The sequence below is a fragment of the Calidris pugnax genome, unplaced genomic scaffold (genome assembly GCF_001431845.1).
Source record: "Calidris pugnax isolate Ruff unplaced genomic scaffold, ASM143184v1 scaffold133, whole genome shotgun sequence".
Lineage (NCBI taxonomy): Eukaryota > Metazoa > Chordata > Aves > Charadriiformes > Scolopacidae > Calidris > Calidris pugnax.
Genome location: NW_015090977.1, coordinates 3290352 through 3317645, shown reverse-complemented (window position 1 = coordinate 3317645; position 27294 = coordinate 3290352). Strand labels below are relative to the sequence as shown.

General features: G+C 48.1%; 1 protein-coding gene across 2 annotated transcripts in view; it reads left to right on the top strand.

Moving 5' to 3' along the window:
* The window catches only part of LRRC75A (leucine rich repeat containing 75A), a 90319-nt gene that overhangs the window by 38698 nt on the left and 24327 nt on the right, over positions 1 to 27294 (top strand). For both annotated transcript variants that reach the window (XM_014953410.1, XM_014953409.1), the window contains one exon: positions 20025 to 20137. In XM_014953410.1, the coding sequence (XP_014808896.1) occupies positions 20025 to 20137 (113 nt within the window). The remainder of the gene's footprint in view (positions 1 to 20024; positions 20138 to 27294) is intronic.

Here is a 27294-nt window from a genome sequence, read left to right as displayed (position 1 = left end):
TGGGAGCGGTGACAGCTGTGTTGATACAGCAAAGAAAATATCACCATATTCTCCTGGGATTCTCAGGGGCTCACAGACAGTTGCCAAGCCCTGGAGCATCCCTGGGAGGTTGATATGGGCGTTGCTTTGCAGAGGAAAGCAGGGACCGTGCAGGTGACAAGTCCAACAACAGCAGGGCTGTGCTGCAGCACCTAGTCCATGACTTAGCCTTGCTTGGGCATTAGGTGCTACCAGCTGTGCTTTAAACCCTCTTTTTTGCAGCAGCCCAGGGTGTTGGGTGAAAAGTAATTTCATCCTGGTGTTTGGTTGTGATTTTCCAATACAGTGATTTTCTTTATGTCCCCAAACCCCAGCATGCCTTAGTCACCTGGGTTATTTTCCAGCATCCAGTCCTCCTTTCCCCCAGACCTCTTTCCCTCCCTGCAGTTTCTTTGACAGAGACTTGGCAGCAGCGTACGAGAGCAGGAGAAAGCTTGGGGCCAGGAGTGCTGCAGAAGTTTGGGCTTTTGCTCTGCCTGCCAAAACTATGCCGTTGCATCCTGTGGCACGAATATACGTGGATATGTAGGTTGAGGCAGCTGTGGACTTGTCCACATCCATAAGGTGGGACAGATGGGGCTGAAGAATGGGGCTGGCCTGGACTCCGGTCCCTATTAACCTGCTCTATTAAATATGTGTCTGCTTGGAGTTCTGGGGTCTTGCTTTCCTCCTCCTTCCTGGAGAGAGCATTTCCCTGCTTTCTGTACACTGCTCTTTCCACTCAGCCTCCATTTATGCCACCCTTAGCATGAAGGTGACCCCTTGGTCTCTCCTCTGAGCTAAAATAAAAGTTAAATCGTTTTTCTGAGCTCTGGGTAAACATGTCCTGGTCTGTGTGGCCAGAAAAAAGTTGGCCTGGGCTCTCCAACGTGGTTGTGGCTCAGCACAGTTCAGTGGATGCTTATTCCAGCGAGTAAATTCAAACCAGCAGCAAAGTGAGAAGCTTAACTTGTGCTGGAGGAGCCTGGAGAGCTTTGAATGAGCCTGAGCATGGAAATTGTTTGGGTGAGCTTTCGTATGGATATCAGGGTATGGCATGTAAAGGCTGGATGGTGTCTCTCTGGGCCCTCCTGAGATCCTCAGCCTTCCCCGTGGCACTTGCGTTCAGATAACTTTTGCTAAAGGAGCCAAGTGGAAACTCTTTTCCATATCACTTGAAAGTCAGGGTTTGGAGTCGGTCCCATCCCTGCTTACATGAGTCAATTGAAACTGGGTGTCTTCAGCACCCCTTCCTCAAGGGGCTGGGATGTCCCTGCACCCATGACCATGCGGTGCCTCCAGAAATGCTGATGGAGCCGAGCGAGAGATTGCTGTCTGTCCAGAAGGTTTCAGATCCAATAAATGCTGCCGTTGCACACGAACGTTGTGTTGAGCGATGCCTGAGATGTGCTCTCTCTATTTATCGCCTTGTGCAGCTATTTTAAACCTCTGGGGGTTTATTATGCCCTAGAAGGGGTGGTTTTGCTCTTCTGGAAACTCTCACGTTGTGCAGCAAGTTTTCCAGCGTCAGTTCGAGGGGGTGTTTGCACAAGATCAAAGACATTTGAACAAGTGTTTTCTTCCCCATGGCCATGACCTTGGGGCAGTCTTTTATCTTCCTGCCTCTCTCCAGCCCCATGGAAAGGTGCCAGACGGGTTCCTTGGAAAGCGGCTCGGCCCCAAGCACAGCCCACGGCCATCCCTTGCCAGAGTAAGGAGGCATCAGTGCTGCTGGTGCTCTTGGCCCCCAGCACGATGTCTGTCTGTCCCCATGAATGGGGAAAGGGGACAAAATGCTTTGGCAAAGCCACGTGGCGTGGGACGGAGCTGCCCCGATGCCCCGTATCTTTCCTGCAGCCGCTCAGGTTTCCAGGAGGAGTTGTTCCAGGCAAAGGAGCTGAGAACACAAATGCGTAAGGAGCAAAGGGCCCCCGTAAAAAATTCACAGCTCTTTTTGCCAGCAGGAATATCTGGCCATAAACTATTGGAAAATTAAATCGGTTTCTTTTTCCAGAGACCAAAGCCACATGTGTGGATGACTGATGACCGTGATAGGGAGTGAGTCAGGCTTTCCTCGGGTTTGAGGACTTGTTGAACGTGGGGTAAGAGCTGAGTGGGGCCAGAGGAGAGGAGAAAGTGAAGCCTTGGGCAAAGGCTGCTTTTTTGCCTTGTGACCTTGGGCTGTTTGATTGCACCAGCTTGTATGGTCCTGGGGATGTGCCCAGGTACTGTGGAACAGCTGGAGGTGTGGAAGCTCAGCCAGCCCCTGAAGGCTGCCCAGAGTAGATCCAAAGTGAGATTTTGGCTTGCTCATCCCCATCCTGCTGCTTTCTGTGGAGGGAAGGCTTTTCTGCTGGTCAACGGCTGGGGAAGGGCTGGCAGAGCAGCTCAGCAAAACCTCATCCTAAGGTTCAGCTTGGCCTGTCCTTTCTTCTCTTGGCGCCTGCACATCTTGGGCTGCAGCTCCATGAAGAAGGCAGGTGAAAGATGCAACCTTGGCTGCATGTAGGGTGCTGGTGTGGGCCAACATCTTGGTGTGGAAGCTGTGTACAGCAGATAATGTGGTCCTCAGCTTCCCCACCAAAATTCATCATGTTTCAACATACAGGGTGACAGCAATGTGTTAGGGAGGGCATTTAAAAACTCTTGTAATAGATTGGTGTAGCTGGAGGGGTGACGTGCTGGGACTGGAAGCAAAATGGATTTTGCCCATGTAGCTCTGAATAGATGGAAGATCTATTTTCTTGTTCACTTCTGTGTCATTTGAGAAATATGTGCTTAGCTGCATCCCTGGCTCAGATGTCTTTTCCTGCATGAGCTCTAAATTGATCAGGTTTGCAGTATGGGTTTGATTACATGAATTGTCACCCATGAAAACAAGAAAGTATAGAAAGAAAAAGTGGTTATTTTCAGCTGGATGAAATAATCTATTTCTAACCTTCTTCAGCCCCATGTTATATGGATTTAACTTACAGGTGATGTTGGCTTTTTTATGCTCTGCTTTTTAAAAATGTGTTATTTCTGATGGAGCTGTGGTGAAGCTAAAATGAACATTTTTGCTCTTATTTACTATCCTGTGTGCTGAAACAGTATTAATAAACTCAGTTTATACAGGGTGAATATAATCAGGGTATCATGACTGCCAGCTCAGTGCCTTTATCCCCAAATGAAGCACATAATCCAGCTCCTTCAACATGTGTGCTATTATTTGATCTTGAATTCAAATTATCATTCCAAGTTTCTGATGTCACACTTAATTTTTATAGCAGTATGAGTTGAAGTTACAGGTATGAGGTGATGACACATAGAGGGACACTCAGGCACAGTCTGTTGGGTTGAGCTTCTCAGCCTCAATGAGTTTCTTACCTTTCCCTTTTGCTATTAGATGTGCAAGGAAAATGAATCTTACACGTCTTCTTACAAAGCTCGCACGATTCCAGATGCAAAGTGACATGAGAACACTAAGTAGTATTTGTTCTTTGCTGTAAGAAACATCATAAAAGGAAGCTGATTTATGAATGAAAACCCTATAAACCCCTAAATACCTGGTATAAAAGCAAAGGGGTTGATGGAGATTCACTAAGTCAATTGTATATGGTATTAATGGCGCTTTTTTTTTTCCCTTTTTTTTTTCTGGTCTTGTTCCAAGTGTGAAGATCCCTCTTCACGGGTGTTTAAGACATCTGCAATACATTAAAATATCCTGCAGTATGAAACAGGCTGCGAAGCTCAGACCCCACTAACAACAACTCTTGGTTCTTTCCTAACTTCATGTGTCACACCCTCTGCTCGTCTTTTCTTTGCAAAAAGAGAGATGTTCTCTAAAGCCCCTGTGTGTGAGCTACAGCTGAGCTGAGTGCCTTGGAAACAGGGGAAAATTGCACTTTGCAGGTTTTTTTTTTTAATATTAAGGCTAAAAGGGAATAACTGTGAGGTCTAGATGGGCTGTGATGACACCGCTACTGGCAAATTTGTGGTTTCATCTGTGAAATGGGACTGCAGAGGGATAGGGGATGAGCCCTGCCTCAGCTTCCTTGCCCAAACCCCGTGTGATGTGAGGAAGCCCCTGCTGTCCTCGTCCCTCCCTGCCTGATGAACTTGCTCCCCAGCACTGAGCCCGTTTGCACATGGGGATGTCGAGCAATTAATCACAGTCTGGTCAGTGGCACTGTTCTTCTGGCATCTCTTTTTCTTTTTAAAAGAATACACCTCGCCTGCATCAGTGGGGAGGTGGCAGGATGCCACCTTTTATTTAAGCACACTTCATGGTGTAGGAACCCAGGGAGAGTGTTCCTGTTCTTTAGAAAAAAAACACCTTGAAACATCAGGTAGATTAACTATATTTCAAGCAATAGCACCTTGTAAAAGATGCTAAATCTGTGTTCCCCCCACAGCAACAGCGTCACGGCTGTAGGATGAACTGGCCTCGATTTGTGCAAAGCAATGTAATTCTTTTTTTGTGTGTGAAGGGTTTATCTGCCCTTAACCCCTGGGCTGCTTTGTCTTCCCTCCTCTGAGGCAGTATGTGATGGGGTGACCCCCCTTTCTGGCTACCTAGTATCTCACTTGGAAGCCCGGTCTGATTTATGAAAATTATAGCCTATTTGGGCCGTATTACGGCCACTTTTATACTTGCTGTGTCTCCGAGGGAAATTCAGCTTGCCTGTTCAGCAAAGAAGAGGCAGGCCTGGGGAAGCCCACCCAGCACACCCTGTTATCAGTGCCATAAAAAATTCCCTTGGATTAAAAAGTATTGAGATTTTTATGGGTTTGGGCTAAGACCTGGCAGCATGTGCAACTCTCACTGCAGTTTAGAGAGACAAAGAAGTCTTTCTCACATTCCCAGCTACCTAACTGATACCATGTGGGGGTCAATGAATAGAGGATCTGTGATTTGAAAGTCTCTGTAATGCTACAGCACAATTTCAGATGAAAGGGGCTGTATAAACTCAAATGGTTATTGAATGAACTGACTGAGGCTTTTAAAAAAAAAAAAAAAAAAGTCCACTGTGGCCAGGGTGACTTTTATCAAACTTTAATCTTTTTATCTCTTTTGGGTTGCTTAAACCCAAAATCTCAACGCCGGCTGGCAGAATTGCCGGGCCCCTCGCTCAGTTCCCATAATAATAAGATGACCTTTCCTAACCGCTGCGTAACCATCTGCAAACCCTCCTAAATGCCGCAGGGTGGATTTTGTCAGCTTGGAGATGGATTTTGCAATGCCTTCAAAATGTCAGGTGCCACACGAGCTGGCGAGTGATGTGCGAAGCGCTGCGCGCGCAGCCAAGCAGTTGAGAGCGTCTTGGGTGACACCAGTGGTCGGTGATTGGTGTCATCACACAGGTCAGAGCTGGAGCAGAGGATTAAAAAAAAGAACTAGGGGCAGGAAAAGACATGCCACAGTGGCCCCATCTTTTCTCAGAAGGCCAAGCACCCAAGATAAACTTCAGAGCTGAATCCAAAGCAGAAGAGAAGGGAGAAGGCCAGCACAAGTATTTTAATGCCAAAAAGAGAAGGAAAAGGCACCCAAGTAGCACATTGAAGAGTCACTGGTATGCAATCCATGCCACAAAACCAATTTAGGTCAAGCAGGCTTTGTCTGATCCTGTCCCTTGCTCCCAGAGACTGACAAGATGGGGAATATTCCTAGGAAAAATTATGATGAAGGAGGGTGAACCACTGAAGCTGAGCTTCTTTCACAAGAGCTGGCAGGGGCTGTAGTTGCCCTGATTAAATTGAAATCTTTTCTAAGGACCCTTCTGGCACAGCTCTGGCGGCCAAGAGTTGTGTGTCATTGCACAGAAATCCAGTGCAAAGACAGGTTCCAATCCCCATCCCGAGCTGAGCATCCAGGACTGTCCACCCTGCCACGCGCTTCACCTGCAGCCTCTCCCATAACACCAAGTAAGTGTCCCCGAGGGAGATGACGGATGAAGAAACCAGGTACCTCATTAAACAGTAACAACATACTTTATTGATGTTTTCTGATGGTAATTGACGTTTGAGTTCAGCTCATTTGGCTTTTAATCAGAACATAATTTACCACAAAGGAAGGAAGCGTATTGATTCCCTGCCTCCTCGGGGGACCATTATTTATTTACCTCGAGCGCTGAAAAGTGCGTGATGGGGACCTCTCCCACCGTGCGGCTGGAGGGAAGAGCTGGGTGACTTGGGCACTTGGACGGGTATTTTAGTATCTATTTCCAGCCTAACTCACAGGTGTGTGAACGCTAAGCAAGCAAACGGTCTGCTGGCAGTGTGGATTTGCAGAAACGAAGGGTTTAACAGGGAGAGTTTGAGGGTTTTAATAAGGAAGGATGTCCTCTCTATTGATAGACCACTGCTGATGGCTGGGGAATTGCCCATCTGATTTGGTTCAGATAGAAAAGTTCCACTCACCGTTTGTCAAGCTGAGTGTAAAAAGCTCTAATAGGTATTATGACCCAATCTCAGCTGTTCTGGGGCTGCAAGGGATGCTCTCTCCTGCAAAGCACTCCTCTAGGGTTTGGCTGTCCTGGGGTCTTGGGGATGCTTTCACCCAGCCAAATAGTCTTCTATTGACTATCGGTGAGCAGCACTGCAGATTTAGGGTGGATCAGGACCCCGTGGGGTGCTGATAGGTGAGAGAAGCACCCCTCTCTGGTTCACCCCACATGCAAGGTGTGTCTTCCTTCCCCTGGGGATCACCAGCCGATTGTCCCTTCCAGAAGGGATGCAGCCACCCTGCCCCTTTTGGGCAAAAAGTAATAAAGAAATGCAAAAAGCCATGGTCTGGCAGGTAGGGAAGTTGCTGTCAGGATTTTCAGCAATTGCTCTTCGTAGAGACAGGGACTGTGATTTCTGGCCAGAGTCCAATGAGTGATTATCTCACAGTTTGGGATATTTGGGGATTTGGGTAAGAGCTTTATCCCACCCTTTCCATCTTCAAAGAGTTTCGCAATCATTAGGTAATTTGCTAATCCTCCCAGTTTCTCTGTCACTTTCCCTTTTCTCTTTTCCATCCAGCTTTCCAGGAAATCCCCAGCATGGCTTTTGTGTCTGCACTGGTAGTTTTGCATCCGCTTGGAGTGCCTGATGAAGGACCTTGCTCCCTCAAGCCTCGCTGCATCCCGGAGCTGTTGCTGGGAGAGCTTGGCTGGAGCACAGACACTGCTATTGGCTGCTGCTTCGTTACTGTGATTTTATCTTTTTTTAAAAAAAAAAAAGAGAAAATTCCCAGTTCTGTTATGCCTGTGAGGGCCCCTCAGTGGTTAATGAGCTGAGTGTTGCTCTGAGGGTTATGGCCTTGCCCTGGGATCCACGTTTCCGTGCCCTCCTGCAGCGGGGAGCAACGGGGACCGATGCGAGGGGGTCGCTGCCGCCCCTTCCCAGGCTCTGGTGCACGTCACGAGACTCCCGGGGGTTGTAACGAGGGGCTGAGAGCCCCCATGGAATGACATAAATATTTGCAGTGGTATCCTGGGGACACTCCTGCGCTCCTCCAGCAGCAATAACGGGCTGGGCTGGGGTTTGCTTCCCGTGGGATCCGGTGCGGTGCAGCTGAGACACAGGCTCCGTAGGAGACTTGTTGGGCTGGGAAAATCTCTACGTGCTGCCCTACATCTGGGACATAAATAACCAAATGATCTCCTTCTGGTTTAACCCCGGGGTGAGAGGGGTACAAAGAACAGCGAGTGATTCCTGCGTTTAGCAGCAAAAGTAGGTGCTGAGCTCCAACCTGTGGTTTCCAAGGGCATGCCCCCCAAGAAACTCCAGCTTCTGCAGAGAGACCATCTAGGGCAGGGTCTGGCTGAAGAGCCACATTTGCTCAACGCAGGATGATGGGAAGTATCGTGGACACTGTGCAAAGCTCTGCGCACCCATCACTCTGCAGCATGTGTCTCCATCCTATGTGTGTCACCCCCAAGCAGGGTCTGAGACCCTGAAAAGCAAATAGAAGAGCCCTTCTGGAGATGCAGTGGTTGCTGCAGCCTGGGGCCACGTGGGTAAGTAGAGACATGGTGATGGATGATGCTGTTTGCCAAACACAGAGGAGCTTTATCTGCAAACTGCTCCTGGCTGGTGGCAGTGAGTGATGGGGAACGGCTGAACCCCACTGGGGAGGAGCTGCCCAGGGGCTCTGCGTCCCCCAGGACTCCCAATTCAGTCCTCCCTGTTTGTGATTTCAGTAGACATTAGAGGTTGGCACCTCTGACCCCTCTTCTCATTTGCAGTCTGGCCAGTGCAGCACCTTGGGTGTTTTTCTGTCTTTGCTGTTCTACACCAGCTACAGTGATTAACGTGTGTGTTGGTTGTTTGCTGAGATATTTTCAGGGTAATGAATGGCTCTTCTGGACTTTTAGCTGCTTGCTTTGTTTTATGATAACCCTGTGTGTCTATCAGAAGGATACAGATGCATTTGTCATTAAAAGCATGGTCCAGTGACCCTTCCAGGAATGAACGCTGGCATCTAAATGGCCTTCCCATTAGTGACTTTGTTTATAGCACTGAAGTGGGTGCAATTTATTTGGCTGAGGATCTTACTGTGTATGTCAGGAGCACATTGGAGTGGTGATGCTCAAAAGCCTCCTCCGCAGTGACAGCTTTGCTGTGCACATCTCAGCAGAGGATAGAGTCAATGGCATTAAGCAATGGGTGCAAAGCAGCACACAGATCCCCTGCCATTTTCCACATTGTTTTGTGACTGCTGCTCACTTATCTTCTGCTGCGGAAGCTAAGCTGGGTATCCTACCGTAGCTCTCACAAAAGATTTTTATATTCTTTTTTTGCAATTTCCCTTTATCTTACATGCTCCCCTCAGGGCCATCTATCACCTTGAATTTTATTGCCTTCTTTAATTGCTTCTCTGAAGTCCAAGTGCAATATTACTCCAGGATCCTTTTGAATAACTTCCTGAGTTGCCGCGATGTCATTCATCTTGTACTTCTGGCTCTCTTGATAAGCCCTGTTGTACGTTGCTTTTCATTTCAGTGTGTCAACACTGAATCTAATGCATCGCACTTTGGCCTTTCGTCAAAGCAGATGATGAGCGCTTCTTATAGCTGTATCTGAGTTGCAAAATTGGTTTCCATTTCTCCTCTTTGTTTCTACAAATTTCCACTTTCAATGTTCTGCTACTGCTGCAGCTTTGCCAGCTCCTAATGTGGGGTAGTTCAAGGCAGGGTTTAATTACTGGTGTCCTTGGTAGTCTGAGGTCCTTCTAGGTGAATGCTCAGTACTGTGTCGGGATGACTGGAACGTCCAGTGTGGATGTCCTCAGCCATGGGGTTCCCAGGTTTGGCAGTGGCTCTGTGGTGTTGTGCCAGTCCAGAGCTGGACTGGTCTGGCTGTTTTTTATAAGAGTTGAACAGGAACAAATCCTTTACCGAGAGCAAAAGAATTAACTTTGCTGGTGCTCAGTCTCATGCAGATCATCTTAAGGAAGTTAATGTCCACTCCTATCTCTGCCACGAGCATGTGATGGCAAGATGTGGTGATCTTGTGTCTTTGTGGCTGAGGTTGAGTTGGGGAGAGGGTTAGCACCATTGATAGATCCGCCTGGAAGCAGAGGATTTGGGGGTTTTTGAACCATGAAGTTAAAGCATGTGCCATGCTTGATAGCTGAGTATTTGGTTAATTTAATGAAAGCCAGTTGCTCCTTTTGGACCAAGGAGTTAATGGGACCTTCTGAAGGTCAGCTGCAATGAACATGGCAAGGAGCAATGGGTCAGGCAGTTACCTTCAGCTGAGAGCCTGGTTATCCCTGTAGACACCTCCTGCCTAGAAGTCCCCAGGTTGAGGCCACTTATGTTTTGCACCAGTTGTTGACTTTCTCCCTTATTGAGTTTTATGCTGCTGTCAGCGCCAGGACTCCACAAAATGTTAACTTTGCCGTGCTTGCTGCCAGAGCTGATGCTGTCTGCCCTGGCAAGGACTACCTGCCATCTGCTAAGGGACACCTTCAGCTATTGCTCCTGCCAGTGTATCAGGCTTCTGCAGTAGGGTGGTGAAGGCCAAAAGTGCTGCTTAAGCTATATGCTCTCAGCCCAGGGCCTGCAATTGGCCCAAACTTTCAATGAGTCTTATACAAAAGTATTTTCAGCTTAGGGTCGTGTTGTGCAGCAGCTGGGGCTGTCATTCCTGTTTCTGCCTGCCTGGCCTGATCACTGCAGGCCTGGGCGCGGAGTTTGAGGTTGTTCTGGATGGTTTGGTTCCTGGGTTTGGGTTTTGCCAAGTAATGGGTTGAGTTTTCTGATAAGGAATGCTGATGAGAAGTGGTTCCTCCTCTCCATTCTTGTGAGATCTCCAAAATGCTCCTTCCTGTACAAAAGGGTTGCTGCTGGATGGGAAGTTTTACTTTCTGATAAACTTTTATCAAAGTACAGTTTATTGCTTGATAGAAGACTCATCCTTCTCCTCCTCCTCCTCAAAAAATAACCCATATTTTTCTTTGCCTTTTATTTCTGCTGCTTTAGACAGCTGCTCTTACCTCTACCCTTCTTTCAGAGAGAATTGTTGATGGTAAAGCCTATATCCTAGCAAAGCAGAAGGAAGAGAGTAAGGTTTCTAGTATGAGCAACTTTATCCTTATCCAAAGGGTATCTGGAGCTAGGCTTTGACCCTCTGTAAGCCCTGTTGAGTTCCTGTGAACATGCAGTGGGCAAGGTAAAATATGACAGAGCAGAAAATATTGCAGAACAGAAATGAGAGATTTGTCCAAGGTGGAGACATTCCTCTCCTGGCAGAGAGCCTCCAAGAAACGGAGCTGGCTGTACATGGTAATTTGACAGGTCTGTGAGGGTCTCGCTGGCTGTTCCCAGGTCCATGACCTGAATCCTGCACCCCACGGACCCAGCTCCACCACCAAGTGCCCTTCCGTGGTGGGAAAGCAGAGGCTGGTTTGTTTTTGTTGTCTTTTCAAACCTCCTGCTGCTACATGGATGGCTGGAGAGGGGATGTAAGCAGAGCTTGGGAAGGACTCTGCAGCGAGCTCCCTGCTGGTGCCATGCTGAGAGAGAGGTCACCAAGCCCAAATCTGAATTTCCCATGCCAAGAAAAATGCATTTTTCCTGTAAGAAGCCAAATGCCTCTTCTCATATAATAGACTTTAATTCTCTTCCAGGACCAGCTGGTCTTCTCTTGACCATTTCATAATGTGAATTAATCATGGGGCACATCCTTCCCTTACAAAAGCCATCGGAGTGTCTCTGCTGCCAGTGAGAGCTTGGCCCTAACCTTGAGCAGGGGGAGGCACAAGCGGTGTTTGGCCCCGTGGCTGCGTACCTGGGGAAATTCAGGAAAGATCAAGTGGATTAGCTTAGTTGCCATGAACCCTGCTGGGAACAACCTCATTAAAATGGCCTTTATTAAACTTGTTCCATTTCTCCTCTAATTTGAATTAAAACAGCCTTGATTTATTTTCAAAAGAACTTCTGCATGGGGGTATTGGGTGGTCAAATGGACCCATTTAAAACTGTATTGTCACTTTATTTGGATTTTGTTTTCCTCTGTGTGGACAAGATATATCACTTACATCCACCTTGTCCATATCTGCTTGCCTTTGGGTGTCATCTACCTCCTCACTCATTCCCCACGCGCTGGGGTCTTTCCCCCGAGGAGTCTGAAACGATGGAGAGGGAACTGCAATATCCTTACAGTGATATTTTAAGGACACTTCCCTGGAGAGCTCTTCCCTACAGCACAACGGGTTTTTTTCCATGTACATTCTCATGCCTTGCCCAAGGAACTCAATGACCAACCAGCCACGCAGCAAGAGGGGTTTGTTGCTGGTGTGAATCCATCCCCACACACCTGGATGGGGTTGTAGGTAGGAGGAACCACTGAGCCTCCTGTGGTGGGACAGTCTCGCACCAACCTGAACTCTGGCTGTGGGCATATTTTGGCCATCAGTGGGAGGGGAACGGTGGATTTAAAGCCTTTCCTACCTCCTCGGCTCCCGATCGTGCAGGAGGAGGACAGTTTGCTGGAGAAAACTCCATTAGGGCTTCAAAAGGAAAGTCTGGCGGTGGCTTGCTGGGGCCGGGGCTGGCTGCAGCGCAGATGTCTGCATGCAACAATAGGCTGCAATTTAGCTCCATGCTTTGAAAGGGAAGGGGGGAGGGAAAAAAAAAAAGAAGAAAGGAAAGAAAAAAAGAAAACCAGAAAGCCATTAGATGACTTCAGCTCCTCGTGACTACATCAAAAGGGAAGGCGTCGTAAATTCGGTTTCTATTAAACCCCGGGGCCCCGGTGCCGGGGAGCAGGATGATGTTCTGGAGCCAGCGGCCAGGGAAAGCCATTTTGGGGCCACTGGAGTGGCTGCAGGTTTTGGGTTGGCAGAGCTTTTTCTGTGTTGACCTGGGTTGGGGGTGTGGAAGTGTGTGTTCAGCTGCTCTGGTGGATGGTGGACATGGCTTTCGCTTACTAATTGTCTGAAATATGTCCCTGTGCTTTCTCTTGCTGTCTTCTCAGTATTTGGAGGTTCCCTGGTGGCCCATCATCTTTGGCATGTGTTAAGGACCTCCTAGTGTTGTGAAAGCTTTGCACGTAGGGACTTTTCATAGTGCTGAGATAACATTTTATCTTTGTTTTGTTGTCTTCCTTCCCAAACTCCAAAGTCTATCCCTGCATCAGCACAAGTTACTGGGGATTTTTTCTCCTTTGCTCCGTGCTAATTTGTAATAACTGATTTGATGCATGTCAGAGCTGTTGAGGATGATGTGTCCTGGGGCTTCCTAGAGCATCTCTCACTATTTTATGTCTTTGTTTTTCTGTGTAATAACTCTTTTTACCATTGTGAGAATAGTTTTTTCTCCCTCGACTCTTTTTTTTGCTCAATAGTCTAAGCCATTATCCTATTGTCCTAGCTAATCACCCAAGACAAATAAAACAAGGAGGAGGATTTGGAAGGAAATCTATCATTCTCTGCATTTTCCGGGTATGAAATAGGTCATGTTTTAAAGGTCAGCATCCAGTGAACTGTATGGAAAGGAAACATCTTGGCTGAGGGGTCTCCACACTAAATATTTCATATGTGGGAATGGTGCTCCCAGGGCGAGCACAGTTTCTGGGCCCATGGCTGCAATGGTTTGTGCATGGACAGAGATTTTTGTGCACTAAAGTGACAACTGCAAATCCTGCAGCATCTGGAAAGAAATCATAGAATCATGATGCAAGTTTGAAAAGTGTTTTTGAAAGAAATAGAAAAGGGAAGAAAAAAAATTTGAATTTTAATTAAGTCAAAATCATGGGTTTGGAGGGCCAATTTGGGACTTTTTGCATGTTAAGATTTGCTTTATAGCACCTTTTTTTTTTTTTCCCCAGAGACTGATTGCAAGTGACAGAAACATGGGGCTGTGTAATAATGCAAGCAAAAACCTGTCGCTTCCTCCGACCCGAGACAATGGCTAATTGTTCTAATTTAGGTCAATCCCCTGCTGTGCTGCAGCAGGAATTCTTTACCAGGGTCCTTTAATCATTAATGTTGGCCTATTTTACACCATGTTTGGCCCCGGTGCAACCCCCCCCAGGGCTCCACACACCACCAGGGATTCTGCTGCTGGGGGCGGAGCGGGTGATTCATTTCTTAATGAAAACAAATTAATTTGCAATAACATCTTTATCACAAGGCTTTCCTATGCTTTGTGTCCTCCTCTGAGCTCTCTGGCTGCTTCTTTTGGAGCAGAAATCTGGTCTGTGAATACAATTCTTACCTCCTTGCCTCACCCAGGTGTCATTGCCACCCGGTGATGCAAGGAGGGCAGGCGGTGACGCCGTGGTTATTTATCCCCCAGGAAAACACGGTCCTGTTCATCCCAGATTTGCTTTCCCATGGTGTCATCCCTCTGCTTCCCATTACCCCCCTCCCTTCGCTGGCAGAGTGGTGAGGAACGTGTCCAAGGGCCGTTTGTTTGTGGTTGAACGTGGTGTGCAGATGCTGGGTGATAACCTCACCCAGGGGCCGTACGGGGTCTGTCAGCGCACGGTGCTGATAGAGGCTGAACAGTTTCTCTGCTACACCTCAGGTGAGAGCATCCGTGAGGGTAAAACAGGTCCCTGTGAAGAAACCAGGGCAGGTTTAGCAGGACGTGAGAGGGATGAGCCTGGCTTCTTGCCTTTACCTGCTCGAATTTATCCCTGGGGTTTAACTGATTCCCATTTTGAGCGCTGTTGCTCCATCCCTTCATCCAGAGCTCTTCTCCTGGGGCTGGAGCCAGGGTCAGGAGCCTAGTGGTCCCCAGCACGTGCCTGGGCACCCCTCGGCTGTTTCTTCCCCCTCTCATTTTCCAGTTGAACGAGATCCTGTTGGCGCGGGGCTGGTTGCGGGTCACAGATGGGGCATGTGCCACAAATCCCTCTCCCAGCTGAAATCTGTTAAGGGATTAAAATCTCATGAATCTCTGGGCTCCTTCTGGCAGCGAGCAGCCCTCTCCTTCTCCAGAGGGCTGGAGGCAGGCGAAGACAGAGGAGGAACGACGGGGAAAGGGGCCCTTTGCAGGGAAGAGCCTCTGCTCTCAGCTTTCCCCTCATCCCTGCTCAGTCCCACCCTCAGCATCCCGTCTGATGGCCGGGAACTGCGCTGGGTCTCTGCCAGCTCGGAGAGGACACGGTTGAGCAGCAGCCAAGACATTGCCCAAAAACTGCTTCTCTGAGCTGATGCTTGCACCAGAAGTTTGCTCTTTGTGGGCTCCATGAGTCTCGCTGAGCGCCGGGGTGCTGCATAAACGTGCTCTGTGAGGCACGTCTTCTCCTAAAGACTTTCCAGCTGAGCAGCCAAGATAAATTAAGAGGAAAGAGGGTGCCGTATGGCTTTCTTGTTCCTTCCACAGAGGCTTTGCCCCCAGTTTGGGCGCTGCTCAAAGCAGTTTTTCTGCATGTGTGGCACAGGTTTCTCTCCCTGTTGACATAGGGGCTGTACAGGCATGTGTAAGATCACGGCACCAAGAGCTTTTGCAAACTCACAGATGTTTCCAGATGTGTAGCTGATGGATCTGTAGGGAGTTAGCTCAGCTGAGGGCTCGTCACCAGCATCTTATCAGCATTTATCAGCTGGCCTGTGAGTGTGGTGCTAAGAGAAAGGGCATATCCCAGCTCTACAAAACAACCTTTTTCTTGGCAGCATCATCAGCTGGGAAAGCTGATCTCTCTGTGTGGTCTGTCCCATCTCCCCAACCCTGAGATGCTCTGCAGTTTTCCTCCCAGAGCTTGGGAACCAGAGTAACAAACGCACGTTCCCACACACGTGCCCCGCGAGTGCCTGATGCTGGAAGCAGCCAGGTCTTCCATGGTATCACTGGCGATGCCTTTGCTGGAGATTCATCCCTGTGTGTTCCTTGAGGGATGATTTACTGCTGCTGTTTGGTTCTGGTGGTGAGACAAAATGCTTGGTGAAGATGGCAGCTCTCATTGTACGTGTCTTGTGCCTGATTATTGTCCCTTAGAATCATAGAATCATAGAATGGTTTGGGTTGGAAGGGACCTCAAAGATCATCGAGTTCCAACCCCCCTGCCATGGGCAGGGACACCTCCCACCAGACCAGGTTGCTCAAGGCCACATCCAGCCTGGCCTTGAACACTTCCAGGGATGGGGCATCCACAACTTCCCTGGGCAACCTGTTCCAGTGTCTCACCACCCTCATAGTCCTCATTAGATGTCCTTCCTGACATCTAATCTGAATCTTTTTTCTTCCAATTTAAAACCGTTTCCCCTTGTCCTATCATTACACATCCTGGCAAAGAGTCCCTCCCCAGCTCTTCTATAGGCACCCTTCAGGTATTTCCTTCTATGGAAAGAGCATATGGTGTTTGCTTTGGTTTGAATTTCTGACCACAAAAGAAACCCCAGCCTTACATGGACCTCACGTAAGTGATGTGATATAGACTGATGTAGGTCGTGCAGAATGACCTTTTGTCCATTGCTTTTCATTTTGTGGGAAGTGGTTAGTCACTGGAAGCAGCGAGGGGGGCAGCAACGTCTGCCTGTGACTTGATGGGGTTTAAGTCTTCTCTTGCATCATGCCCAGGGATGCTGATGGTACCCAGCAGAGAGGATCGTGCTGGATGGAGAGCAGGAGTGTTACCTTGCACTGGAGGGAAGGTGGGCATCGCAGCGTAGCGCTGGCACGGTGTCAGGAAGCCTGTGGCTGCCCACAGGGATAGTGCTCAGCACCATCACTCCTGCCAGTGTAATGCACTAACCCCCAGCTCTCCTGGCAACCCTGCGTGCGGTTGCTCTCCCCGTTCGCCGGGCAGCGAGGTTAAAACTTTGTCAACACGACTGAGCTGGGCTGATTTTTAAGCTGACTCAATTTTCAAACAAGCTCTTGGGCTCGGTCCCACCAGGGTGTGCGTCAGCTTCAATTATTTCCTGATAGACTTGGATCATAAACAGTGAAAAAGCCTTTGTTTAAACCATCAGACCAGCGTCCAGCTCTGCCTTTGGCACCGCGTCAGCTACATCTCTTCTTCTGGGCACGTGTTTTCTGCGATCCCAGAGCAGCTCTCGTACGCTGGGGTCAGGGCTGGGGCTGCTCAGGGGCCTCCCACAAAACTTTGGGGAGGAGCTGCAGAGGTTTTGAAGGTACCTAAAAAAAAAAAAGTGGGTTCTTGAAGCAGAAGGGTTTGTGTCTCACCCATGGGCAGGTGAAGTGCAGTGATGGGAATGAGATGTGCAAAAGCAAGGAGCTCCACCCCACAATAGCATGTCTTATGAAGGCTCTGAAATGGCTTGTTTATTTATCCTAGTGCTAAATTGGGGCATTTATCTACAGACCAGTGTGGAAAAGACCATACTTTTGTGGCTGGCTTATACCCTTGTGCAGTACCAAGACGGGAAGATGCATGAGTTGCTGTGTGCCAAAATCCCGTTCTCTAAATCATCTTTTAAAACCTCAAACCAGAAGTAGCCCAGTACCTGCAGGGCTTGTGAGTTGAGCTTGCTAGTGAATAAAAAAGGGCTGAAAGAGTGGCCTGGTTGGGATGACCGTGTGAAGGATGAGCTGGCTGTGGCCACTGATGTAAAGAGATAAGGATTAATATATACTTTGCCCTACTCTAGCATCGTTCCTTGGAGCCCTTGATGTGCTGTGTCAGTGTTGATGGACGATTTGCTGCGTTCTCTGAGGGGATTTTTTGGGGCTGAATTTCTCAGAATTTGGCTTGATGTGAAGTTCAGGTCTGAGCTTCCACCCACCATCTGGACACACTGCTCTGGAGGTCTGGCAGCTGCGCACCAAGGGCTGGCACGAGCATGTTGCATGGGGAAAAAAAAATCTCTCATAGGAGAGAGAAGATGGTCCTGACACATTTGTACCAGCAAAAACTCGTTTCTTTTACTTTCTCTGCTTTTTTGCCATATTCGTCTTGTGAATCATTTCACTTTCCCAACAGTTTAGTTGTCAGGATAATACTGGAGACAATTTTAATTGTCTCTTTCAGGATTATATTGGAGGCAATTTGCAGCGCTGAATTGCAACACGGTGGCTACTTACTCCACAGCATTTGAGCATCCTGTTTCTTTTTCAACAAGAGTTTTTCCACGCAAGGCAGGGAGGGCTCAGAGATGGAAAAACCCCGGTGCAGCGCTGAGGGTGGACACTGTCATTTCAGGGGCTGGTGAAATCCTTTGTAAGGGTGACAGCTAAAAAAAAATAGATTAAATGAAAGCTGATGGCACAGGGCAGCTTGCTGTGGGTATTATGTAAAGGTAAAAATTTTAAAAAAATATAGGGTAGGGGTCAATACTCTGTTTTCGTCTCGCATTGGGGATGTTGGTGACAGTGAGGAAGGTGTTGCTGGCAGGGAACAAATGGAGAGCAGTGACAGGGAGCAGCCTATGCTGTTGCCTTCCCAAAATGTTTTGAGGCTTTAATTTATGGATGGCTACAATGTGTTTCCAGACCTTCCAGCGGAAAACATGACATAAAACCTTCTCTCTCATTATGTTTTCTGTGTTAATTTGACAGGCTGAGCCTCCTAGGGTTCATCCATCCCCAAGCCTAGAGCAGCAGATATTTCTTGCCGCAAGGTCACCAGCAGGAGGGGGGATTTCGACATGCCTGAGGTTTAGCATAGGCTGATGTCCCACTGAAATTTGCGGGATTAAAACCCTTATTTCAAGTTAAGCATGGTGATAAATGAGGTGTTGAAAAGTATGGGTTTAAATGTGCTCTTAAACCCATATTTCCTCCTCCGCAAACTGGGAAACAGGAGGTACGGCCGTCAAACGCTTGTGGAGCTCAGATGTCAACTGGCTCCTGACTCGAGTTGTTTCCAGCTCCTGCTGATGCAACGTTTTCTGTACAGCGTGTCCTTCTGGTGTCTCTGGGTCTGGAGTTTCTACCTGAGCTGCTGAAATCACCAGCCACCTCGTGCCTGATGGAGGGGATGCGCGCTGGTGCCGTCACTTGGCTGCCAGTTTGAGCAGCTGGAGCGTCCCCCCTGAATTAAATCGGCTTTTGATTAATGTTAGTTACTGCGTAGGCACCTGGACATTCTGGGAATAAACTGCCCTGATTTCTCTCAAGGCTTAGTGTCTCCCAGACTGGATTGAACAGAGAAGCTTAAGACCACAAGTCATATGCTGGTATTTCTGCTCCAGCCATCTGCAGATACACTCTTTCTATCCTGGGTTTGTGGGGTTTCTTTTACCCTGAGAAAAACCTGCTGTAATTGTTTCCCTGCACACCCAGAGGTGATTTGTCAAAATCCCTATTGCTCCTTGGTTAATTCAATATTTATAATGTCTTTATAAGGCCGGTCTCGCTCTGCTGACTTGGAGGGGAGGTGGGAGAACATATCGCATAAATCAGGCTGCACGAAACGTGCAGCTCCCAGCTCTGCCGGGGCACTCAGGCTCCAAGGGAAGATGTGAAGGCAGCAGTCATTGGGTGTCCAGGCAGAGAAGATGCAGCATCTTCCTCAGCATCCCTGCCCAGCTCATCCCAGCACACAGCAAAATCCTCAGCAATCAGCGTGAATGAGGAGCAGCAGCAAGCTGAGCCCAGGCTGATCGCTTATTTTAGGGCTTCCTATTTAATTTCTGTGTCTTCTCTAAGATGTTTCATGATGCAGCAGTTTCATGAAACCAGGTAGATGCCACAAATTGTTACATCTTGATTTTTTTTAATCATTATTGTTTTTTAGATCAGGTTAATCTCTGCTTGGGACCTTTCAGAGAGCAAGATGGGCAGGCAGGGCATCTGCCTGGCAGGGCAAGATGGGTGGTTTACATTACTGGATATCACATCGTGCGTTAGTCTGTAAAGATCTTGAAATGAAACACGATTGAATCATCCAGATACTGGTATTTGTATTTTGTTTTATTTTTAGGAACTAAAATTTCTAGAACCAAACTCTTAGAAACTTTCAGAGTTAAAGTTTTCCAAGCCACTATCCTTTCGCCTGCAAATTTTCATCAGAATTGAGAAGACTGTGCCAAAATCTCCAATTTCCTTGAAAACTTTTTTTTTTTTCCTAATAAATATATGCTTTGAGAGTTTGATGTGCACTCTTCCTGAGATCTCCATCAGCTCACAAAACCTCTTAGTGTTTGCTCCACTGTAAAGCAGTTTTGATGGTAATGTATGGGTTGTTTGGTGTATTTAGCAATCTCTGTAAAACGTCAGTGCTGAAAGCTATTGTGTGCTGTCAGATGATAACGGTGCTGCTGCTGAAGGAATTGCAGAGACACGACCCTGCTGTGTGGATCCCCTGAACCCCAGGAGAGCAGCCAAGAAGGGTCCTTGTTATCCTTAACCAGGTGGGGCTCATGCACCCCTGTGTTGGCTCTCCAGCAGCAATGTCCATGGGGGTGCAGGACAGGGTGGCCCTTGGTGAAACGCCCTGTCCCTGCAGCATCGTAGCAATCGGTGGGGTTTCTTTTTCACAATTCCTATACATTTTTTAGCGTGGTCCCTTATGACTTGCCAGCTTCTAGCAGGGAGCTCCTCTGGGGTATTGGAACATCCCACAGGCATCACTGTAACACTGCAAACATCTTACCTGGCATCCCTCCTTTGTCTTTGCAGGAGGGGGACTCCCTCGGGGCCATGGAGAAGCTTTGCCGGCAGCTCACCTACCACCTCAGCCCCCACTCACAGTGGAGACGCCAGGGCATCATGAAGAGGAAACCACAGTCCTGGTGAGTCGGCTCTCAAAAGCTGCTGTCACCCTGCTGGGTCACTGTCCCCTCACTGGTCTTTGTGTCCTTGGACCACCCTCAGGTTCGGGAGAGCTGGAGGGGGGTTTTTCCAGGATGCTTTTGGCCGTGGTGTGCTGGTGGGAGCTGCCTGTTGCACACCTGCAGCAACAGGAGGAACAAATCCACCACAGAGATGGAAAGCTCTTAAAACCATTAGCCAGGGCTGCGTGGGAGCCGAGAGGTCAAAACCTTCTCAGCTTGCCACAGCTTCCAAAATCCTCAGTTGTCTCCTGTCTCACTAGTGTTTCCCCTGTGCACAGTTGTGTTATCAGGTTGCTTTGTGCTCACCCAGAGTTGTTTTCCTCCTTTTCCATTTTCCTGGTTGCAGAGAATAGCCCAGGGAGGGGGAATGGGCTGGAAAACCTGAACCATCCATCCCACAAACATGCCCATGCTGGGCATCGGAGAGCAGGAGACAAACTGCTCCAAGACATCCTAATTAGCTGGCAATTAATGTGTAGGCACATGTCACCGTGCACACTCACTGTGGCTTGCAGCATGTTTGCCCGAAGGGAAATGTTTGATTAAAAATAGAGAGAAAATGACCCCGAGTCCCCAGCGAAGTATCCCAACTACCAACATCTTGGATCCATGGTGTTAGAAGACCCATGGATGAGACCGATGGGAATGGAAAGGGCTTCTGGTTTTCTGTGATGTTGTGCATTATATCTTTATTATTTTTGTTAAGGAAACAAGAAATACAAAAGAAGCCACAATCTGGCAGAGTCAGGATTTGTATCCAAGTGCTGGCTTGTGGTCCCAAGAGAGTTTTGATTCCTGTTGGAGCAGATGCTGTTTGTAGCCATGGTGGAGACTAATCCCGTGAAAAAACTTAGTCTGAAAAAAAGAGGGGAGGAAAATAACACAAGAGGAAAAGAGGCACAAGGCAATAAAGGACTGCATGGCCAATTAGTATTAGGACCATGTCTCCTGGGGATCTGGCTCAGCATCCTTGCACCCTGTTGTGCTTAGAGACCCAAACATGCAGGGACACCTCTGTTCCATTAGCAGTAGCAACTGTACTTTTGTGTGTTGAGCATTTTTAGGATGTATTGATGAGTAAAATTTGCTCTTTCCCAAAAAGCATCAGAAATGGAGGGAGTATGCTGGGGCTGTGTGCTGCTCCCTGTGCGCCGGGCTCGGCACACGGAGATGGAAAATAACCCGGGAGCTCAGTTATCCTGGTGGGTTTTTTCTTAATTAGAATAGGAAGTGCACACCCCTTGTCATCCCATCAGGGCATTATTAAAGTTACACTGATGTGGCAGCGGGGAGCTCTTCACAGCCCAAAAGACAAGAAATTCTTGAAAACTAAAAAATTTAAAGCAGTGCTTTGTGCCACTCTGTCTTTAATTACCAATGCTTGTCCTTAATTATCAGCTTGGAGGGGTTATGTGAGTGTGTCCGTGTGCCAGAGATCTGTGAGGCTTTATCTTACAAGCCTGCCATAATGCTTCCCTTTCCTTGGACAAGCTGGGAAATAGCTGAGGTTTTTCATGGTTTTAATAGCAGGGGTGAGGTTTCGGCTGTAAATGAGCCCTGACCGCACAGCAGAGACCCCGGGGCTGTGAAATGTGGTGCTGGCTGCCACGGAGTGGGTTTGTAGGATGGGGTTTGCCTGGGTTTCTGGTTTAGATGCTCGTTTAGGAAGTGGCTGTGAGCTGAAGCCAACCCTTTGCTAGGAGTTGAAGTCAACAAGGTCTAAATGACTTCATGTAGAGAATGTATAGAGAATAGAAAGAGTATCTGTTTTGTCTTCCCTGTGCTTGAGCACCCACTGCTTTATTTGTGCACCAGCAGTTACCCCATTAGGGATGCTCCTGATCTGCTGTGTGCGTTAATTGGTGGGTAATTCCTTCCACAGCTGACAACCAGTGGGTGTTTCTCCAGAGCCCCCCGCTCTGGGTTGGTGTTTGCAAGTGCCCTGCGATGCCTCCAGAGGAGTAATGGGTTCTCGTTCCCAGGTGTCGGCGTTGGTTTGACCCAGTCCTGCTGTCAGATGTTGCAGAAACTCACAAATATTAAAAGTTTCCACACTTTTTTAATGTGTCTACTGGCCATCTGCTCTATTTTGGGCTGTAATTAGTAGTTGCTCAAATGACCAGGGAGGTACAGACCCCCTCTTTGCATCCATCTCTTTGCAAGGAAAAGAGCTTCGGCTTGGTGCAGTGATAGCAGAGAGACTTTGGTTAGTGGAGAAGGAGAGGACAGGCCCATCTTATCAGAAATAAAAACAAAGCCTGTGGGACTGTTTTCCCAGCTCTTTCTGTAGCTGGTTTTATCACGCCACATCTTTTACAAACATTTTAGCAGGGCCTGTTGTGATAGGACAAGGGGTAATGGCTTTTAAGCTAAAAGAGGGAAGATTTAGACTAGATAAAAGGAACAGATTTTTTTACAATGAGGGTTGTGAAGCACTGGAAGAGGTTGCCCAGAGAGGTGGTAGATGCCCCATCCCTGGAAACATTCCAGCTCAGGTTGGGCAGGGCTCTGAGCAGCCTCATCAAGTTGAAGATGTCCCTGCTTATTGCAGGGGGTTGGACTAGATGATCTTTGGAGGTTCTTTCCAACCCAAACTATTCTGTGATTCTATGATTCTGTCTTTCCTTGCGTTCTTTCTTTTCGTTTTCTTTCTTTCTTGTTGGAGAAGTAATTTTCTCACTCTCCTGCAAGGAGTTTGGGGTCAGAAAGGGACAATTTGGAGTCATCCCCTGGCCTGTGTTGCAATCTGCCTGGAGGCTCCATCGGTGGGAAGCACATAACCACGTGCTTTGGATGTGGAAACCTGGTCTCTCGTCGTCTGCACAGTGATTCTTGACCTTGTAATGAGTGCTTTGGCTCTGTCCCTGGTTCCCTGTGATAATTAGGAATTGCAGCACAACAGCAGGGATTGGTGCAGCCTGTTGTGGAGAACTCCTGCTCTGGAGCTGTGGAGTTACTCAAAAATACTTTGTTAATTAGAAATCTATATCTTTGTGATGCATTGTGCTCCTGGGTCCCCTCTGCCAGAGACACACTCATTAGTGCACTGACTCGTAACAAGCAGAAGTACACACATCGTAATTTGTGCTGTGGCTTCATTAAGAGGCATCATTTCTCTGGGCTCACGGGTGCACCCATCTCCTGGTGCTCCACAGTCCCCTGTCCCCTGCAGCTGGGTTAGATGTGCTGGAAGGGCTTGGGAAGGAATTGGAGTTCAATTATTCCTACAATTGGGAGCAGTGAGGAGTGCATTTGTAGGAGATGGATGTGTTACTGCAATGCTGATCCCTCTCTTTGATCAAGAGGTTTCTCCTGTTATGGGATCAAGGGGGTCTCAGCCACTAGTAGGATGCTTCTCTCTTCTTGGTCAGGGCTTGTGAAGGGGTGGGGACCTCCTCAGACACCCACAGTCAAATTTTTAGTGGGATAGCATCCTTTCTTCACTAAATGCCTGTTGGCATTCCCAGGGAGCAGTGGGGGTTGTAGACGCAAGCAGTGGGGACCAGTCCATCCCAGGACCCCCTGGTACCTCTGCTGAGGTCTCACCGGGGTGGTGAGAGAGCGCCCTGCACACTGGCACAGCTCGACCCAGCACCAAGCAAAGCCAAATAACTCTGATTAGTCTCCCCAGAAATGTGGTGGAATAACTACAAGGGAAAATTGCTTTTCTTTATTCCACAACTGCTGTACTGGTTACAGGTGATAATGGGAAGCAGAGCAGCCAGAGGGGGAGGATGGGGACAGATGATGGAGAGGATTGGAGCTGATTTTTTTTGGGTCGGTCGTGCTCTGGCCAGGCAGCCTGCTGCGTAGGCAGAGGGGGTGACTGGTGCTTTCCTTTTCCATGTTTCCATCTCACCCCAGGCATCGCATTCAGCGTGTTCAGGGAAAGAGCCAAATCAAGGGAGCAGCTCTCAGCGTTGGCTGCCCTGCTCCGCTGTGCTGCCTGGCACCGGAGCACCCAGTCCTGTGCCAAATGACCTTATTTTTTTGCATATTATAAATCCGTCTGTCTCGCTGTCTCCCTCCCCGCGCCTCCCTCTGAATCACATATATTTATATTAAACATTCAGGATGAAAAATCAGCGTTTTGCCTGGTCGGGCAGCCAATAGCAGGAGGATGAAACCCGCCTGCTAAAGTAATTTGTGCAGCTCTGGCTCTGCCTGGGGACACGATTACAGTCCGGCGTTTAACTAGCAAGAGTTGAATTAGATCCTGGAATCTCCCTGCTCCTCCTGCTGCCAAGCGCTTGCCTTCAGCATCACAAAGGCAAAGCTGGTAATCAAAGCTCCGTGCCTCTGTAATTGCTTTGGAGCAGGGGCTCGTGTGCTTCGTGGGGAGTGGGAGGAGGTGTTTCCCAGGGGGAAACAGCCTCCATGGCTTTGCTGTGTCTTTCCCATCCCTGGAGAGTCGTGGCCAGTGCATTGCCTTTAGTTGCTGCTCTGCAGAGGAGCGATGGTGAGGAGCCAGGGATGCACCAGGGAGGGGATGGAGCGGTGGTGCCTGCCCTGCCGGGCTGAGCAGTGGGCAGCAGCTGAAGGAATATTGATTATTCGTATCATAACTCCAAATCTAGCCCTGTTTTACATCAGTTAAAACCCTTTTTGCACACACATCCTGTTGATGAGTGTGAAGCATGGAGGACTTTCGGGTAGAGCAGCTCAGTCTGAGCACTGGAATTACATGGGGTTCATCTGGACTTAAATACATGAATTTTTTAACACTCCCTTTCATTGCACTCTGTTGTTGCTCTGCAGCAGGGGAGAAACACCCAAAAAGGAAGCCCATGCCTGCCCTGAGCCTGGTACAGAGCTTTTGGGGGGATTCCACACTGGGGTGAGCCAATGTGGTGCTTTCTTCACTTTCCAAACCCCTTTTATGTTTTAGAGCTCCCGGTGCTTGCTCATGCAAATCCTCCCCCCAGTGCTGGGACATGCAAAAAGCAAGGCTCTAAATTTTTTTTCTCAATTCACAGGGGTTTTTCAGGTGGCTTTACTTAGCTCCAGACAGCTCTCTTTTCTTTGCCACTCGTCCTTTTTGGTGGTGGCGGGGCCAGCCTGGATGCTGGGTTCAGACGTGATGCAGATGTGGGCAGCAGCTGGAAGCATTTCACACAGCACAGGGTGAGAGGAATGTCAGCCCTGGTATGAGATCTGCTCCATGGCCACACCAGGAATGTGCCGGATGAGGATTTTCAGGAAAAGGGGGCTATTTTCTGTTTCTCTTCGCAAGGAGCACTGCAGAGAGGCTGGTCAGCTTTCCCACAGCCCTGCGTGAGCTCATTCCTACGGCTGATGGAGAATCTTAATTATTTCCTAAGTATTTACTTACATAAAGGATGAACTATACACATAGTTGGTCTAAACAAGGACTTAAACAAGGGCAAGCTCTGGTAACCCCAGGATATAATTTATTTGGGTTTTTTTCCTAAATCCAAGTGGTGCCCTTCTTTGAGATGTACAAGCTGGCATGGAAACCAGCTCTGCCCACAGGTTGCCTGCTGCATGTGGGCACTGTGCACGCAGGGCACAGCTTCATGGGATTTTTCATATTTGGTTTGTGAACACTGATCATTTAAACACTACAGGCCAAATCCTGTAGTGATAACGCGAACACAACTTCTGTAGGTACCCAGCTAGGGTGGGGAGCTTTCGGTTATGGACTGTGGAGCAGAGACATACCTTTATCCAGCTGAGTTTTGTGGTGAAATGGAGATGCTGTTATCTCTCTGTTAACACCATCCTTCCTCCTGATGCAAGAAGGGGCATAGTTGATCTTTGCTGCCCAACCTGGGGCTCCAGAACGGGTCAGAGTTAGACCTGTCGCTTCCTCGCTGTGGTGGGATTTCACATTGTTCAATGGAATATCCCCATCATTCAGTGGAACATCACCATCATTCAATGGGGTGACACATCGTTCACTTCTTTTTTTGCAGTTTCTTGCAACTCTGCTGCTGTGATTTTTTCCCCACTGCATTTCCCCCGTCCTTTAGCAGCAGCTGCCTCATTTATGGGCTTTCTGGGCTGCGTCTCTCCTTCATTTCAGTCCAAAAGTCCCTTTATTGCTTTGTTGTACTGGATCTTGTTCAGCTAAATTCCGGTTTAAACAGAGTATTCTTTCATCTCCTCCTGACAAGCAGCAGTAGTCTGTGCTAAACCACATTCCTTCTTCGTTATGCATTAATCTAACATGTCAGTCTGCAGAAAAATGACATTGCTCCTAAGGCACTCGAGGAACAGTCTTGTTTATACTAATTTATTGTGTTTTACCACAATAGCCATTGGGTTCTTAAGATAACTGTGGTAGGAAAGGACAAGGTCAGCAAAGAGAAGGAATTGCAGTCTTTGGAGAAGGTGGCACGATCACACCGGGAACCACTGAGGACTTTGCATTTGGAAAATTCAGGTCTCTTCTCAGGGGCTTGCATGTGGATTTAGGACCTGGATATTAGGTATTTTTTTTTCTTCACTCTTTTAAAGTTTAAGCCTAATTTTCTATGTTGTTGTTTTCTTAACACACCTAAGGGACTGAACCAAGCCCCCACTCATGCATAATCTTGATATGTCATTGCCAGGGCAAAGGGTGAACTCCTGATTCCTCAGCAAATGGGACCTGTCAGCCTCACACATTTTGGCTTGTGGTTCACCACTTGGGCAATGTTGACTCTTCTCTGGCTCAAATAGTTTTGCAGCTCAAAAGCCATCGTTTTTCTCTTGGGACAGGTTAGGAAAGTTATCTTAAATGGCCTGTAATTCTCTGAGATGGAGGATATATTTAATCATAAAAGTGATCAACAGCAGCTGTCATTTTCTGTCGCTCTGTGAGGGTTGGTATGAATAGGGTGAAAGCAGCAAACAGGTATTTTTTCTCTGTTGCCATACGTTTCTGCAGGGAAATTACTGCCTGTGGCCCTGCCTCAATGGGAACCGTCCTGGGGGGGGGTGTGAAAGCCACTGCATAATAGGTGCTTCTCTATGTAATATGTGCAAATTACAGGGCTATGAATGATAAAGTAAGACAGAATATTGTGTGTGTTTTCTTTGATTTTCCTAACCTAAGCAGAGCTGAAAATGTAACAGCCCTTTCCTCTCACTTTCTGCATCCCTCCGGCAGC